This window comes from Callorhinchus milii, unplaced genomic scaffold, assembly GCF_018977255.1.
Source record: "Callorhinchus milii isolate IMCB2004 unplaced genomic scaffold, IMCB_Cmil_1.0 Scaffold50, whole genome shotgun sequence".
NCBI classification, from domain to species: Eukaryota; Metazoa; Chordata; class Chondrichthyes; order Chimaeriformes; family Callorhinchidae; genus Callorhinchus; species Callorhinchus milii.
In genome coordinates this window covers 263,784-279,124 of record NW_024704791.1, presented here as the reverse complement: position 1 = coordinate 279,124, position 15,341 = coordinate 263,784, and the positions used below count along the sequence as shown (strand labels likewise).

Sequence of the window (15,341 nt, the reverse complement as noted above, 5' to 3'; positions counted from 1 at the left end):
TTCTAAGGGGAAACCAAAAATGAGGCCAATTTTGGAGGCAATTTTCTTGAATAATTGCTCCCTGACTCTGGAGTAGAGGGAACTCCAGGAGAGAATGAAGCCACCACTTCCAACATGAGTTCATTGCTAAACATCCCATTTACTCTGTTACAATAGAGCGGTCCTCACATGAAAGGATGGCAGATAACCTGCTGTGGCGCAGCATGAGGCCAGAAATATTAGTGATCTAATATAATTAGATATAATGACTGAAGTAAACTTTCTAATGCCTAGTTTTCGGTAGAATAATGTCTAAAAATAGCTATACATTGTGCAACAGATTTTGCATTATTTTGCATTTTCTCCTACGTTATGCCACGCTTTCGTATAAATGAATTGCATTCTGCATGTTAATCGTGTGCTGGATTCGAATAAGATGAGTTGTTTGTCTCACAATTCCAGGTTGCGAAACATTCGCTATACATTCAATACAATTCTGGTTGTCCTGATCTGGAGAGTTTTCATTGCAAGATCACAAATGGCACGGAACATCTGGTACTTTGTGGTCAGCTTATGCTTCAAGTTCCTGTCTTACTTCAGAGCATCTAGTACCATGAGATATTGAAGACACTGCTGGCACTCAACCTTTGTGGATAGTTGTACTGGACCTTGATAACTTTTATGTTAATGTTTTTACCTTAAAAAGAAACCTGTACCTTGTTACACTTTGTCATGTATGTAATTTGTTAGCTACCTTATGAAAATTTAAGTTGGCTGTCTAACACCGTATAAAGTACAGAAATGCACTAAAGCAAGTGTGTGTGTTTAAAAAAAATTAAAAAAAAAATCAGTTTCAGGGTTTAAAATAAGCTTTAATACTGAAGGCAGATTGACATGGAGAAATGAGTTTCAATTTTGTTTTCCATTGACTTAACTATTCAGATTTCTGTAGTCATCTCTGCAGTAGAGTTTGTGGGCGGCAGTTTACTTGTGGCGCATGTTGAGTCTGCATAGTTTTCAATTTATCTTTTGGTTACAGGTCAGGCATTCAGTTTAAACGTCTATGGTGCATTACTAGAGGAAGAAACGCCATTAAATTCACATCAAGTTTAAAGAGACTAAATATCACTGGCCATAAAAAATTCACCTTATTGGTCTGTAGTCTCCATGCATTGATTGATCTGAGTTGAAGAATAAATTCATTGTTATTTTTTTAAAAGTACCCATGTGGTGTTCGCATTAAAGTGACAATCTTAAAATTCTGCATTTTTACCATCACACATTGAAGCATGGCAGTCACTTTGTGGCAGTCAGTGGATAAATTGCTAAGAAAAGTTCTTAATGACGTTGCCTTCTACTCCAATGTTACCGTAGAAAGGACCTGTGCCATGTAATATTTAAAATTTTTTTTAAGAATGTCACAGATTTAATCCAAGCAGGTTTAACTGAATGTCTGAATTCAACAAATAGAAACTAGTAATGTCGTTTGCCTTTTTTTTCCAAAAGCCTTTTAATTTAGCATCTTAGATTTATGTGGAAAGCAAAAGGTACTTACGTTACCTGTGGGTAAACATTCCTCGAAGAGAAATGAGACTAGTGAATGCAAATGTATTAATGTACTACACTCTCTGTGGACATGTATTAATAGTTGAATTTTGATAAAATTAGGAAATTAACTTACTAATGGTTTTGCCTTGACCTGGGGCTATCATATTGAGGTATCAGAATGTGCCTGACTTCACTATATTTTAGGTTGCTATGCTGAAGATTTTTTTTAAAAAGAGATATGAAAATTGCTTACTGGCCTCTCAGAATTACTGGCATTTTCCATTTGATTGTTACAAGTGGGATGCTGGCATTGTTGCTTTTGGCACAAAGGTTGAATGAGTCGATTATATTTTAAAATTATGCTGCAGCCTCCTTTAAAACATGCGCTATGAAGAACAGTTTTATTTTTGTGGCCTCACAATCAGTGAGATGTCATGTCTCACTGTACCAATAGCTTACATGGGACCTCCCATTGCTGTACTGTTGGCTACCACTTCGCCTCTACCACACGTAGATTAAAATGACCATTAAAAATCATCAACAAAAATTTTTTAAACACCATGGCCGCTGATCAACATCGGTCCACACCTTTTTTGATGTAAACTGTCCTCGGAGCTGGTGTGATTAGAGGTTCTCACAACTGTTGACTTGATTCATCGGCTGCTAACTTGGTTAACTGCTTGAATGACATTTGCATCTTTACAAGAATCTATTTTAACCGAAGGCAAGTTGAGGGCAAGAGTGTAAAAGAAGCCAGGATAATATATATATTACATGTATATATAATTATATTGGCTGGCTTCATTCAGTGTGCAGTACTGTGTACCTACATAACATTTAAGTTACCGTTTGTCAAACATTCTTATTGTCAGCTTTTTTTTTGTTGAGTTTTCAGTGTAGTTATAATTCATACACCATCCTATTAGTCATGAAAGAGTGCTCTTTGCTTCATAAAGTAATCAAATTAGTAGTTTGGCAGCTAAACTACAGTGATTGTTATTGCTGCAAATGTTTTCCATCAGTTGCCCTGCCTGCTCTGTCTTGTGTGAGGAGTGTCTGGGTTATTATCTAAGCCAAACGTGTGTAAAATCCTTTGTAAAAAGCCCCCTTCGTCTCAGAACGTTGCTACTCTTGTACCCATTTGTTCACAGTATCTTAAACAACGTGACAGGATGGTTACAAAGAAAACCTGTTTGAGATTTTAATTCAAATTTCTGTAATTCAACAAAAAGTTTCACCGATAAACGTATCAGTTGAAGTTTGAGCAACTGAGATTCAAGCCTTACTTTGTGATGGCATTGAACGCCAGCAGAAATAACTGAAAACTGCACAAAATGGTGATTTTATAAAGTAAGCCGTGCAAATACTTTTCACTTTTGTTAGCTGGGATTTGGAGAAACCCTGTGCTCATATCAAATTCTCAACTTTTTTAATAGCAGATTACTTGAGAGGGAATTATTGAGGTGTTTTGCAGGAATCCTTCCTGACTGTAGTTGGTTGGTTGGATAGTGCAGTAAGTGGAACTTCCTGCTATGGGACTGGGTGCGCTAAAATGGCATAGGTTGTTATGCTATTAACAATGGTTGTAAAATAACTTCAATGTGTATTGTGAGGCTGCCTTATCAAACAATGTTACACTTTTTAGTGGATGTTTCTACAAAGGACAATAAATGACATTTGTAATTGAAATGGCTAATATTTATTGGTTTTCAGTCATTGTTACCAGTAAGGCATAATCTGGGACAAAATTTGCTTGATTTTAAGGAAATAATTTTCTGTATACTCCTGACTTTTTAAAAAAAAAAACTTTTTTCATCCTGAAAGCAATGTTAAATGCAAGCCACTCTCCAATGGCAACATTCATATTTTTTACACTGTTTGTATGAAAAATGAACAAGTGTCAGTGTCACAGTTTGAAGTACAAATAGTGATTTGTGAATGGAAAATTAAATGGGTGCCTTTGAGAACCAAAATATGCTGTATTTATTTAAATAAAATGACATATTTATGCTTTTCCCTCCCCCACATTGTGGAACCCATGCTATGCTGCCTTTTCAATATCTTGCACATCATCCAATGGCTAATATTTCACTGTACAGCAAAGCTACAAGAATGTTGTGAATATTCAATGGTTCATGTTATCTGGTTGGAGCAGAACTGGTCATCCTGTATGGAAAAAGATGAATGTTAAATATAGATTTGAAAAGTTACTCAAATAATAATTCTAGCACAAATTGCATGGCAACAGAGTCAAATGAACTAACTTGCAATGCCAAACTGGCATGGGCCAAATCCTGACCTACTGGCTGGATGCATGGTTTATCTGGTTTCCAAACGTGCATGGAAAATGCACGTGATTGTCTATGTGATGTTTAATTCTATTGATCGTTGGAACGGTTTCATAATACTCCGAATGTGCAGTAGGGAGACGTGTAAATAAAAAGGACAATAAGCGTGAAGCAGGAAAATTTCAACGGGTGAATTGGCTACTTTACTATTGCTTTGGTTAAGCTGTGATGAAACGTACTTGAACAAAGTTTCAAGAAATGCTTTTTGCTCTATGTTAAAACAATCCCAGGTGTAGTTCCTCACCTTTTACAGTGGTTTTCTCTTTTGCATATGCAGCCAATAAGGTTAACGATGAACCCACTTATGTTGTGCAGAAGTCCTACAGGGCAGGAAATAAATATTTAGTTTGCATTAAAACGTGCATATTTAAATGGTCCTCATTTGTTCAACTTCCACATAGCAGTAATTTCCTCCACTCACAGAGAGGCAAAGGGTAAGGAAATTTTGCGGGAGATCAAGTAATAATCTTGCTAAGCTTTAGCATTCATAGACTTGCTTTGATAAAGGCCTTCAGTTATGTTAACCCCTTGTTTAGCAGCAACAAGCGTATCAAGTTTCAGTATATAACAACATGGATATATATAACGCCCTCCACGCCGGTCGGGGTCCCAGAGCGCTTTACAGTAACGGATCCCGGGGCCGAGCCAGGGGGAGGGGGGGGAAAGTGACCAATGGCGCGGTCGAAAAGAAAGGTCTTCAGCAGAGACCTGAAAATGGGAAGGGAGGGAACGAGATGAAAGGAGTGAGGAAGGCAGTTCCAGAGCCTCGGGGCATCATGGCTGAAGGCACGGCCGCCGGAGTGGAGCGGAGGACTATATATATATATATATACTGGTATTTCTGGCTATGATTTTGTAGCTATTGTGCATTTGCGATGGATTTTAAGTTGAGTTTTATTTTGGGCTGATCCAAACCTGAGGGGATTTTATTTCACTCTGTTCCTGCAGTGCTTGGTGATGTACTGTGATCTGTAGTGGCAGCGCCTTAACAGACAGTTGCACAGTTGTCTTCAGGCATTTGACTGAGACCTTACCTGTTCATCGACCCAAACAGTGGATTCTCTAGTAGTTTATTTAGTGTCTGCCTTTACCTGCCGTAGAGAAGATTCCACCAATTATGCCACAAAGTCGAATGAGGAGTTGGCGGGTGGACATTCCTTCTTCAGAGATGATGACCTTCAGAGGGCTGATATCATACTTTAAAAAGATGCCTGGTATTCCATGACCCTTTTTCATCTCGGTTAGTGTTTGTTCCTGAAATTAAATTGTTCCTCAAACATTAAACAACCAATTTAAGCCGCAGAGTAACTGTTCAGCGTTTTTCAAAACGTGCTTCCTGCAGGGGGAGAGGAAGCGAGACTGACCGTGTATGGCATAACAGCACACATTTTTAAAAAAACATCTCATTCGGGCGCTTTCCTTACGTTTAGTGTAGGCTAACAAATTGAACGGGGCATGCAAACATAAGCAAATAGGTATGCTGCTTGGTTTTGAGCCACTGGTAAGGAAGAAGAGCCAATTTTGAGAGATTCAGTGAAAATGATCACAAATTACACCACTATTTGTAAACCAGGTAAAATCTCAGTGTGGGGTTGAAAGATAAGAATCTTCTAATTGAACATGATATTTGTAAGGTGTATACAAGATGAGACTTGCTTGATTTGAAGGTAAACTCAAGCCACTTGAACATTTCACTGAATATTTCACTGAATATGTGAAACAATCCAATGTGTAATGTCCTGACGTGGGGTGACTGCAACAACTACTTGCAGTTCTATTGCACCTTTCACATGGAACACGTTAGTGCACCTTCCACCCTTGTAGAAGGAAGTACATTTTTTTAAAACAAAATGACCAGTCCAAGCCAATTCTGATGCTTTCATGGCACATTCTGATGTATTGAACTGAGGGGCATTAGAACTGGTCATCTTTGCAATAATTTAGCAGACATAAACTGGGTCAGAAATCAATCTTTCAGCCTGCTGAAAGGAATATCGCTTTAGTGTAAAAAAGGGTTCCTTTGATATCAATCCCTAGCGCATCTGGACTTTTGATTAATATTTTATTTGGAAAGATATAGTAACACCAAGCTATCCACTGTCAATTTCCGGAGAGTTCATTAACTTTTTATGCCATTAGAACTGTACACATTACTAAATATAGTAACGATTAAGTACGTGGCATTTTTCTGGTGGTTTCCCTGTTATTTGGTGGATTTCCTGGAAGGTCGTGTAAGTAATTCCAAGCCATGAACAAGTGTCACAAAAAATAAGTGACTTTGGCCAAAAGTAGAGGCTGCTACAACAACAACCACAACAAAATTATATTTACATAGCGCCTTTCACGTAGCACTAATGACCAGAAGACAAACAGCCCCATGGCAACACACACAGGACTTCACAATCAGACGACTTGTACGACAACAGATACACAACAGGATAGTCAGTTTGTAGTCAGAGAATCTGGAAATGACGTAAAGGTTAAGGATTGGTTTGGGAGGTATTTGATTATCAAATTCAGGACTGCCATTGTATTAGGGATGAAATTATAAAAGTGTTTGCTTCCTTACCTTTTCTGTGACGGAATACTGATGAGTACTGGTAGAGAAACTATAGGTATTTACTTCAGTTGGCACGAGCACAAGGAAGTATTGGAACATATGTAGATCTGCAACATAACAACATTACACAACACTTAACAATTTGCATTTATGCAGACCTCTTTGTGGAGGATAATGTATCGGAGCGATTTACAGACATAGGGTCAGATGCCAAGCATGGGAACGAGGGAATTGGTGAATCGGGCAGAATTATCTTTCAAGGCCAATGATAGAAATACTAAATTTCTACTAATATCAAGGGCAGCTCCAGTGTGACCGCTGGGACCGTTTTAGTGAGTTTTTTCCCTAATTGGTGTAATTATTGGGAGTTACGTTTCTGAGGTTAGATGCAATTTCTAAGATCAGTGTTTATTTTCGAGGCAAACAAAGGGCTCTGCTCTGAAGTGAAACATGGTCTCTCTGGGGTTGAAGGGGCTTTGAGGAGACACCATATCACAAAGCCGGGCAGGTCTTCTACTCTCCCAGACAAAATTTGGGAAAATTGCGTGCTGCAGAGTTAGCACCATTAATTGGCTGCTATATTATAATTTTAAAACCTGTTACTCCATGTGTTGAGATAAGTGGAGCACCAGCACCACTTTCTTCCACCTCCAACGCATCACCCGTCTCTGCCAATACCTCTCTCCAAAAGCCGCTGAAATCCTGATCCATGCCTTTGTCACCTCTTGGCTGGACTAGTCTCACGCCCTCCTCGCCGGCCTCTCCTCCACTACCATCCATAACATCCAGATTATACAAAACTCTGCTGCCCGTGATCTCACCCGCACCAAACTCCGCTCCCCGATCCCCCCAGTCCTGGCCAGACTGCACTGGCTGCCTATCCCAGAGAGGATCCACTTCAAGATCCTCATCCTTGTCTTCAAATCCCTCCACTCCTCTGCACCCCCCGACTTCTCTGACCTCCTCTCTCCTCAAAACAGTATCTGTTGCCTTCGTTCCTCTGGGTCTGGCCTCCTACTTGTCCCCCGAGTCCTCCGCTCCACCCTTGGCGGCCGTGCCTTCAGCCACTATGCCCCGAGGGTCTGGAACTCCCTTCCTCACTCCCTTCTCTTCGCCCCCTCTCTATTTCTAAGTCTCTACTGAAGACCTTTTTGACTGCGCCTTTGGTCACCTTCCTTCCCCCTCCGCCCGGGTCGGCCCCGGGATCCGTTACTGTGAAGCGCTCTGAGATGCCGTCCGGCGTGGAGGGCACTATATAAACCCAAGTTGTTGTTGATGTTGTTGTTGTGTACGAATGCATTTTCTCTGTTGACTTACTTGATTCAGTTATTTTCACACTACCATCTAGTGGATTGATTAACCCGGGGCTAGACACTCCAAATGAGAAATCATCGATTCGATGGGAGAAATTATAGACTGTAAAAGGAAGAAATTGTTTTAATAATACGCAGTTTAGCTTTTTTTCCCCAACTGCACTGAACTCTCATTACCCCAAACTTCATATATAAAAATGCCAGGGACAAACATGTACAGAAAATAGTACCTTTGGGATTCCTTACAGCAATCACGTGTGCATGGCCAATGGGAAGCTCATACGACCTGCAACAGTATGAAATAATATAATAATCCTTGCATTTGACAAAGAATGTACAGCATGGAAACAGGCCACTCAGCCCACCTACGTGTCGGTGTTAATGCCCTACATGATTCTCCCACCTACCTCCTTACTCCCTCTCAGACACTTCTATTCCCCTCTCCCTCGTGTGAAGGTCTAAGCTTCCTCTTGAATCCATCTACACTGTCTGAAACCACCGCTGCAGGCATTGAGTTCCACAATCTCACTACACTGTTCCTCCTAAATTCTCTTTCAGATCCCCTGTCACTCTCTGCTGGTGTCCCCTGGTTACCGACTTCAGTTTATTTAGGCTTTTATCATTTTAAACATGTACCACACTTAAGAAAAATACAAAACGACAATGAAGTCAAAAGTTAAAAGATGCTGTAGTTTGTAACGAAGGTCATTGTTACAGTCAACAACCATATCGGTTCATAAAGAATATTCCTTCATTGTAATCTACTGTGGACCTGTACTTTGTGTTGTGTCTAAGTTACTAATACATGGGTTACTGAGGCGGAAGAGCTGTCTGGCATATTTGCCTGATAATTACTTACTGAAAATTAAAGGCCTTTTCCTCCCTCCCCACCTTTAAAGCCCACCTTTTCGGCCGTGATTTAGGCCACTTTCCCCAATAAGCTCTGAAGAAAAGTGGGGATTTAATGGTCTTATGTTCTGATCATGTTGTGAGCAATGTCAGTTCCCTGTGATGTGGTCAGTGGGGATATCCTCTTACAACAGGATGTTATCAGACATCAATTGACCCTCAATATAATTAAATTGACAATTAAGGGCTTTGTTTAAATGCGAGGGAATTGATTTCCGCCAATACCAATTTGCTAGGCCGGACAAGGGAACGCTGAGTAAGTGTGGAGACTGGTGCCACTAACTTTCCAGACAGAACATGGAAGTTTCCTGCTACTTTGTTCACGTAGATTGAACCATACACTCTGCACGCATTGGGAGGTTCTGTGGAGTTGACATCTCTGAGGGAAAAGGAAGAGAGTTAACACTTGTTTTACAGGTCACGTAATTTGAGTTGAATTCTTTGACAAAGATGATTAAAAAAGAAGCTGAATCCTTGCATTTCATACGGTGCCTCTTTCCCAAGCTCTTCACAGGATTCACTGTAAAGTGTAGCAGTGAGTGCATTGTGCAGGTGTACGTCGTGGCACCCAGTTTGCACAGCAACGTCCCTAAAGCCTGCCTACTGCGAAGTTCAGGCTGGGAATACTCAGGGCGTCAAGCTAAGGTGCAAATGAATCTTCACGTTAGCGCTGTCTTAGTTTTACTGTCAACACATTTGCATCAGAGCAATACCAGGTTTATATTGCAAAACCTCTACAGAGCTATCCAGTTCACTATTGTAATTCTTTGGCTGAAAAACGGCTCAGACACAAACTGACAAAATGTAGGTGAATCCCCAGGAGGGTTAGTGATCCTTTCTCTCCACGTGATAGACTGCAGGTAATTAGACAAAAATGAACATAAGTCTTGGGGAAATGCTTAGACAATGGATCCTTTTAGAGGTCTGTTACTGGGGGACTTTCTTGCTCTCAGTGCAATGTCTCACATTTCACGATTTTCTTAACAATCTTGCAAATTTCACGAAAAATAATGAGAAACTAAGAGAAATTAATTCTTTTCTTTTTTAAAAAAAAGCGTCTTAGCCATAATTAGAATCACTTTGGTCACCTGATGTCTCCGTGACCAGGTGGAATGTTAAAGATCTCGCAGCGCTATTCGAAATGAGAAAAGCCAGTTGTTAATCATTCACTTTACGGCTGTTTGTGGGGCACCTCTGTGGCTCAAATTTGGCTGCTGCATTCGTCTTCTAAATTCACAGTCCCTACACTTTACAGTAAATCCTGTGAAGCGCTTCGATGTATCTTGACGACGTGATAAGGTGCTGTATCAAAGGCAAGGATTCATATTCTAATGTCAAAGAGAACCCTGATATAAAGTTTCACATGGATTTCCTCGGAGCCTTTGTTTTGCGATTTTCTTCAAATGATGACTTTATGAGATAATCCAGCAGGTTATGTTCTTCCTGTAGCTTTTCATGAATGTCCTGACGAGTCCTGCAGTTTAGCAAAAAGGTCCTTATATAAATGGGAAAGGCTCACATATGAATTGGAAGGTTTTGCTACTCACCGATCGGGAACAGTTTTTGTCAAGACCTCTGGGACATTTTCCCGTCGTGAGAGATGCTCTATATACGTGTAAATTGTACCAACTATTGTAACTTTTGAATCTTACCCGTACCAGTCTTTCTCCTCAGGTGTGAGTTCGAATTGCGTCTAAATATGTGAAAATAAAATCGGTTTATTTAAACAACAAAAAANCGGGAGCTGGTTTGTTTGCTTGAAATTCATGAGCGCAAGAACAAGTTGCATGTACGTAGCTGGCACCCTTCACACTGGTCATGTCTCAGAGCAAAGATAAGCCGGCAAATGTGCCACCGGCAATCGTACAGAGAGGGGGACTATCTTATTCAATGCTCCATTCCATACAGGAAACCACAAAGCACAGGAAAACAGGAGTTACTGCAGTCGTTGAAGGAAGGAAACGTCCTTGTACTCAAGACTGAGGTGAGGCACATAGATATTTGTTAGGTCAGGGTATCAAGGGATATGAGGCAAGGGCGGCTAATTGGAGTTGAGGCAGAGACCAGCCGTGATCTTATAGAATGGCGGAACAGGCTCGAGTCACTGAATGGCCTCTTCCTGTTGCTATGGTTCTATGTTTATCGCACAGAAATTTACTGAAATTCACATCCACCCACTCACTACATGTCAACAGGGTGTTAGAGGTTGCAAACCACAGCTTCTGGTTTCCTGCCTTACAAAGACCTTAAAGTTAAACCCAAAAACAAGAAGCTACATTTACTTCTAACTCTTGATCGCTTTCTCATGCACTGTCTGAGTGAAGGTCAGACCAGAAACTCTTGAGATAAAATCAGCTAAAAAATAATCAAGTTGCTAAACCTTACAGGCTCATAGTGCAGATCCTCTGAATCTTCCACTACTGTGTCTGAGAGATCAAGGATGTCTGCTCCTATATCTTTTAAGACAAAAAAGAGAAAAACACAAATTCCATACTGGGGATTAAGTGCGGTTAATTTCTCGCTAAAAGTTAGGTTTCAGTTCTTGTTATAAGTAATGTTTCAGATCATTGCCTGTTATTGCATAAAACTCTGAATGGATTTATTGTCTCAATCTTTTCAAGTCGTTTTTTGGGGGGCGGGTGGGGGCATTTGCTTTATAAATAATAATAATAATAATCCTTGCATTTGATATATCGCCTTACCACATCATTGAGACGTCTCAAAGCGCTTCACAGAACATATTATAAAATATAGTGACTTCACTGCGAGGAGATGCTGGATTTCCTTGAATCCAAAATCAAGGAAATCCGCTCTGTGGTCACTCCCCCTCCAACTTCCACCCACCCCTCACCCCTTCCCTCCCACACTCCGACTCCCACCCACCCCCCACCCCTTCCCTCCCACACTCCGACTCCTACCCATCCTTCCCTACACACCTTCGAACCCGTTTCCCCACCCTCTGTCACCGAACTCATCCTGTCCCTGAAACCCACCACCTGCTCCCTTGATCCCATCCCCACTCCACTCCTTATCTCCCAGCTCCACCTCCTTGCCCCACTTATCACAGACATCGTCAACCTGTCCCTCTCCTGTGGCTCTGTTCCCATTCCCCTAAAAACTGCCACCATCACTCCCACTTTGAAAAAANCCCTCCCTTGATGCATCGCAGCTATCAATCTCCGGCCCATCTCCAGCCTCCCCTTCCTGTCCAAGGTCCTGGAACGAGTTGTCGCCTCCCAGCTGCGCTCTTTCCACTTCACCCATTCATTATTTGAACCCCTTCAGTCGGGTTTCCGTGCTGCCCATAGCACAGAAACTGCCCTGGTCAAGGTCACCAATGACATCCTGACCATCTGTGACCAGGGCTCCCTCTGCCTCCTCGTCCTCCTCGACCTATCGGCAGCATTCGATACAGTCGACCACGCTATCCTCCTCCACCGCTTGTCCTCCACCTCAACCTTCAAGGCCCTGTCCTTGAGTGGTTTAGGTCGTACCTCTCCCACCGTCTTCATTTTGTTTTCACAAACGGCTTTTCCTCCACCGCCTGCACTGTCTCGTGCGGTGTCCCTCAGGGCTCTGTTCTCGGTCCCCTCCTCTTCACCCTCTATATGCTCCCCCTGTGGTAACATCATCCGCAGACATGGGGTTAACTTCCACATGTATGCGGATGACACCCAACTCTACCTTTCCTCCTCTACCCTCAACTCCACAACCCCCGATGTCCTGACAGCTGTCTGTCCGACATCGAGTCCTGGACTTTCTTCAGCTCAGCGTGCGCAAAACTGAGGCCCTCCTGATTGGCTCACGTCAGCGCCTCCGCACCTCAAGCGCTGACAGCATCAGCATCCAAGGCTGCACTCTCCACCTCTCAAAGCCATCAGGAACCTCGGGGTTCTGTTCGACCCTGAGCTGTCCTTTCTCCCTCACATCCGCACCACAACTGGCACCGCCTTCCATCACCTCCGGAACATCGCCAGACTACGGCACTACCTCACCCCTCACACGGCTGAAACTCTGGTCCACGCCTCTATCACCTCAAGGCTGGACTACGGGAACTCTCTCCTCGCCGGCCTTCCCGGCTCTCCCTCCACACTGCAGGTCATTCAGAACTCTGCAGCTCGTGTACTGTCCCGCACCAGATACCGCGACCACATCACTCCCACCCTCACCCTCGCCCTCACCCTCACCCCCACCCTCGCTCGCCTCCACTGGCTCCCCATCCCCCAGAGGATCGAATTCAAGATCCTCATCCTCACCTACAAGGCCATTCGCGGCCTCGCTCCCTCCTACCTCTCCGACCTACTCTCCCCCTACCTACCTGCCCGTACCCTCCGTTCCTCTGGCTCCGCTCTGCTCTACATCCCCCGCCCCAACCGCCCTACCATCGGTGGCCTTCAGCCTCTCAGCCCCGAGGCTCTTGAACTCTATCCCCCAGTGCCTTCGCCGCCTCCTCCCTTTCCTCCTTCAAGGTCGGTCTCAAGACCTTTCTCTTTGACTGTGCCTTCAGCTCCCCTCTCGACTCTCTACCCCCTCCTCGCTCCCTCCCTTCCCTCCCCTCACCCTGACCATTTCCCCCCAATGCTCGGGTCCCGACCCAATTGTACAGCGCCTTGGGACATCCTCCCGAAGTGAAAGGCGCTCTGTAAATGGAATCTTGTTGTTGTATGTTTGTAGGGCAAAACCCGGCAGCTAAATGCGCACAGCAGCGTCCCCACAAAGAGTCGTGGGATTGAGTGACCACATTTTTGGGAGATATTGTGCAGTCCTGTAGCTCAGTGGTTAAAGCACTCGCTTTGCAAGTGAGACACCTGGGTTCAATTCCAGGCAGGTCAGGGCGAAACCTTGGGCAAGTTTCCTTACTCCACACAGAGCCTAATAATAATCCCTCCAAAACAAAACAATCATTTTCAATCCACGACTGTTTGTGGGACGCTGCTGTGCGCAATTGGCTGCCGCGTTTCGCCCACAAATATACAAACATACAGTCCAGAGGACGTGAAAAGCGCTATATCAAATGCGAGGATTTTTATTATTCTAATCTCTTTGCCGGCCGCTGTCTGTGGTATGTTTGACATGTCCCACTAGGTGGCTCCCAGGAGCACGGCAACGTCGATCATCTCCCATGCGGGGAATCCACCCCTCGAAAACAATTAAAGATCCGGTTGACATTGACCACAACAACAGCAACAACAACTACTTGCATTAATATAGCACCGTTCACGTGGGGGAGAATCTCAGAGCACTATATCAATGGTCAGCTGGACATCTCATTATATTTTCCCTAGACATAGAGAAGCAATTAATATTAATAATAATAATCCTTGTATTTGGTATATTCAGCGCCTTTCATGTCAGGAGGATTTCTCAAAGCGCTTCACAGGATTTACCTGTAACTTGTCGTGACTGTATTTTGCAGACAAATACATTTAGTGTGTTGAGAAACAATCAGTTACTTACAGTCACATTTCATGGCCACTGTGAGATCAATGTTTATTTGAAGTTTACTGCAATACAACAAACAAAAACAATCTTATAGAATAAAAACTAAAAATTGCAAACTTTGTTAATAATAATAATAATCCTTGTATTTGATATAGCGCCTTATCATATCTTCGAGACGTCCCAAAGAGCTTTGCAGGTTATACTTTAAAACGCGTAACATGAATGGGCCAGGAATTGGCCGAGGGGAACCTCGGAACACCTGGGATGCCAGGCGGTCTGTCCTTAATCACCCCCCTGTGCTTTGGAGACATACATTGTTTGGGAGGGAATCCAGGGAGGGCTTGTTCCTCGCATCCAATACGTCACTTTGCTTGTGAATTATTCCCCTTGAGAATGTTTTGTGAAGCGGATGCACTTACCTCTGAATACTCGTGTCGACCACATAGTTGTACTTAATCCAACTGTTACAATAATATAACGATTCTCCAATTGTCAAGATGGCGATGAGCACAAACACGAGGAGAGAAACTGCAACAACATTATTATTATTATTATTATTACTAAAAACAATTTCATATGATTTTCACAGTGAACTGACTGGGGTTGGGGGGGGGGATGGGAGGGGATGGGGGGGATGGGAGGGGATGGGGGGGGGGATGTGGGGGGGATGGGAGGGGATGGGGGGGGGATGGGGGGGGATGGGAGGGGATGGGAGGGGATGGGGTGGGGGAGAGGAAGGTGTTGCAGTACAGAAGGGAAGGTCAGTCACCTGTACCCCCAGTGGCAGTGGTTTCCACACAGACTTCAGGCACTTTGGGGAAGATGTCCAACCCTTTGATGACCCCCAGTGATGCTCTTCTGCCGAATCGCCTCCTCATTCTGGTGGGATTTTGTGAAGCCGCTGAATTCCAGTCCACAAACACAGACACTCAGGGACTCACTCCCACTGAGAGCAGAACCTTCTCCTTCACAGGGCATCACCTGGAAACTGCAGCCTCGGGTCAGGTCACAGAGAGAGAGAGAGAGACCGATCTCCAAAGGTTACAGATGTTCTTCTCTCGGAACCTGAGCCTTTGGTTACAGCGCTGTGCTGTTTGGTGTTTCCGTGTTGGGAATCCGGGATAACAGGATATGAACCGCACTATCAGGGAACACCCGCACTGAAGGGTTGGGTTCACTGATGAGATTGGACATCAAAGGGGGACTCCGACCCTCTATCGTGGGCTACAAACTCCAATACTG

At 43.3% G+C, this 15,341-nt stretch overlaps 2 protein-coding genes across 4 annotated transcripts in view; one reads left to right on the top strand and one right to left on the bottom strand.

The window, feature by feature from the left end:
- LOC103175059 (fatty acyl CoA reductase 1) overlaps window positions 1-4,237 on the top strand; it is a 30,615-nt gene extending 26,378 nt beyond the window's left edge. For all 3 annotated transcript variants that reach the window (XM_007887807.2, XM_042345458.1, XM_042345459.1), the window contains one exon: window positions 442-4,237. In XM_007887807.2, coding sequence (XP_007885998.1) covers window positions 442-604 — 163 coding nt within the window. In that variant the 3' untranslated portion in view covers window positions 605-4,237. The remainder of the gene's footprint in view (window positions 1-441) is intronic.
- LOC103175060 (endoplasmic reticulum-Golgi intermediate compartment protein 2-like) lies at window positions 3,483-15,138 on the bottom strand. The gene is made up of 13 exons (XM_007887809.2): window positions 14,869-15,138; window positions 14,519-14,627; window positions 14,115-14,161; window positions 11,043-11,113; window positions 10,310-10,350; window positions 10,021-10,131; window positions 8,941-9,036; window positions 7,979-8,034; window positions 7,753-7,851; window positions 6,445-6,542; window positions 4,967-5,129; window positions 4,120-4,195; window positions 3,483-3,693 (listed from the first exon to the last, which is right to left on the bottom strand). The coding sequence occupies exons 1-13, from the start codon at window positions 14,975-14,977 to the stop codon at window positions 3,666-3,668; spliced, it is 1,104 nt and encodes a 367-aa protein (XP_007886000.1). The 5' UTR covers window positions 14,978-15,138; the 3' UTR covers window positions 3,483-3,665.
- Between the last annotated feature and the right edge of the window lie 203 nt (window positions 15,139-15,341).

Bases quoted from the DNA above. Each gene is read 5' to 3' on its own strand.
- LOC103175060 (XM_007887809.2), bottom strand. From the start codon at position 14,977: ATGAGGAGGCGATTCGGCAGAAGAGCATCACTGGGGGTCATCAAAGGG. The intron at 10,351-11,042 runs GTAAGGTTTAGC...TCACATATTTAG, and splicing joins AGGATCTGCACTATGAGCCT to ACGCAATTCGAACTCACACC. The intron at 5,130-6,444 runs GTAAGGAAGCAA...ATTTAATTTCAG, and splicing joins AGTATTCCGTCACAGAAAAG to GAACAAACACTAACCGAGAT.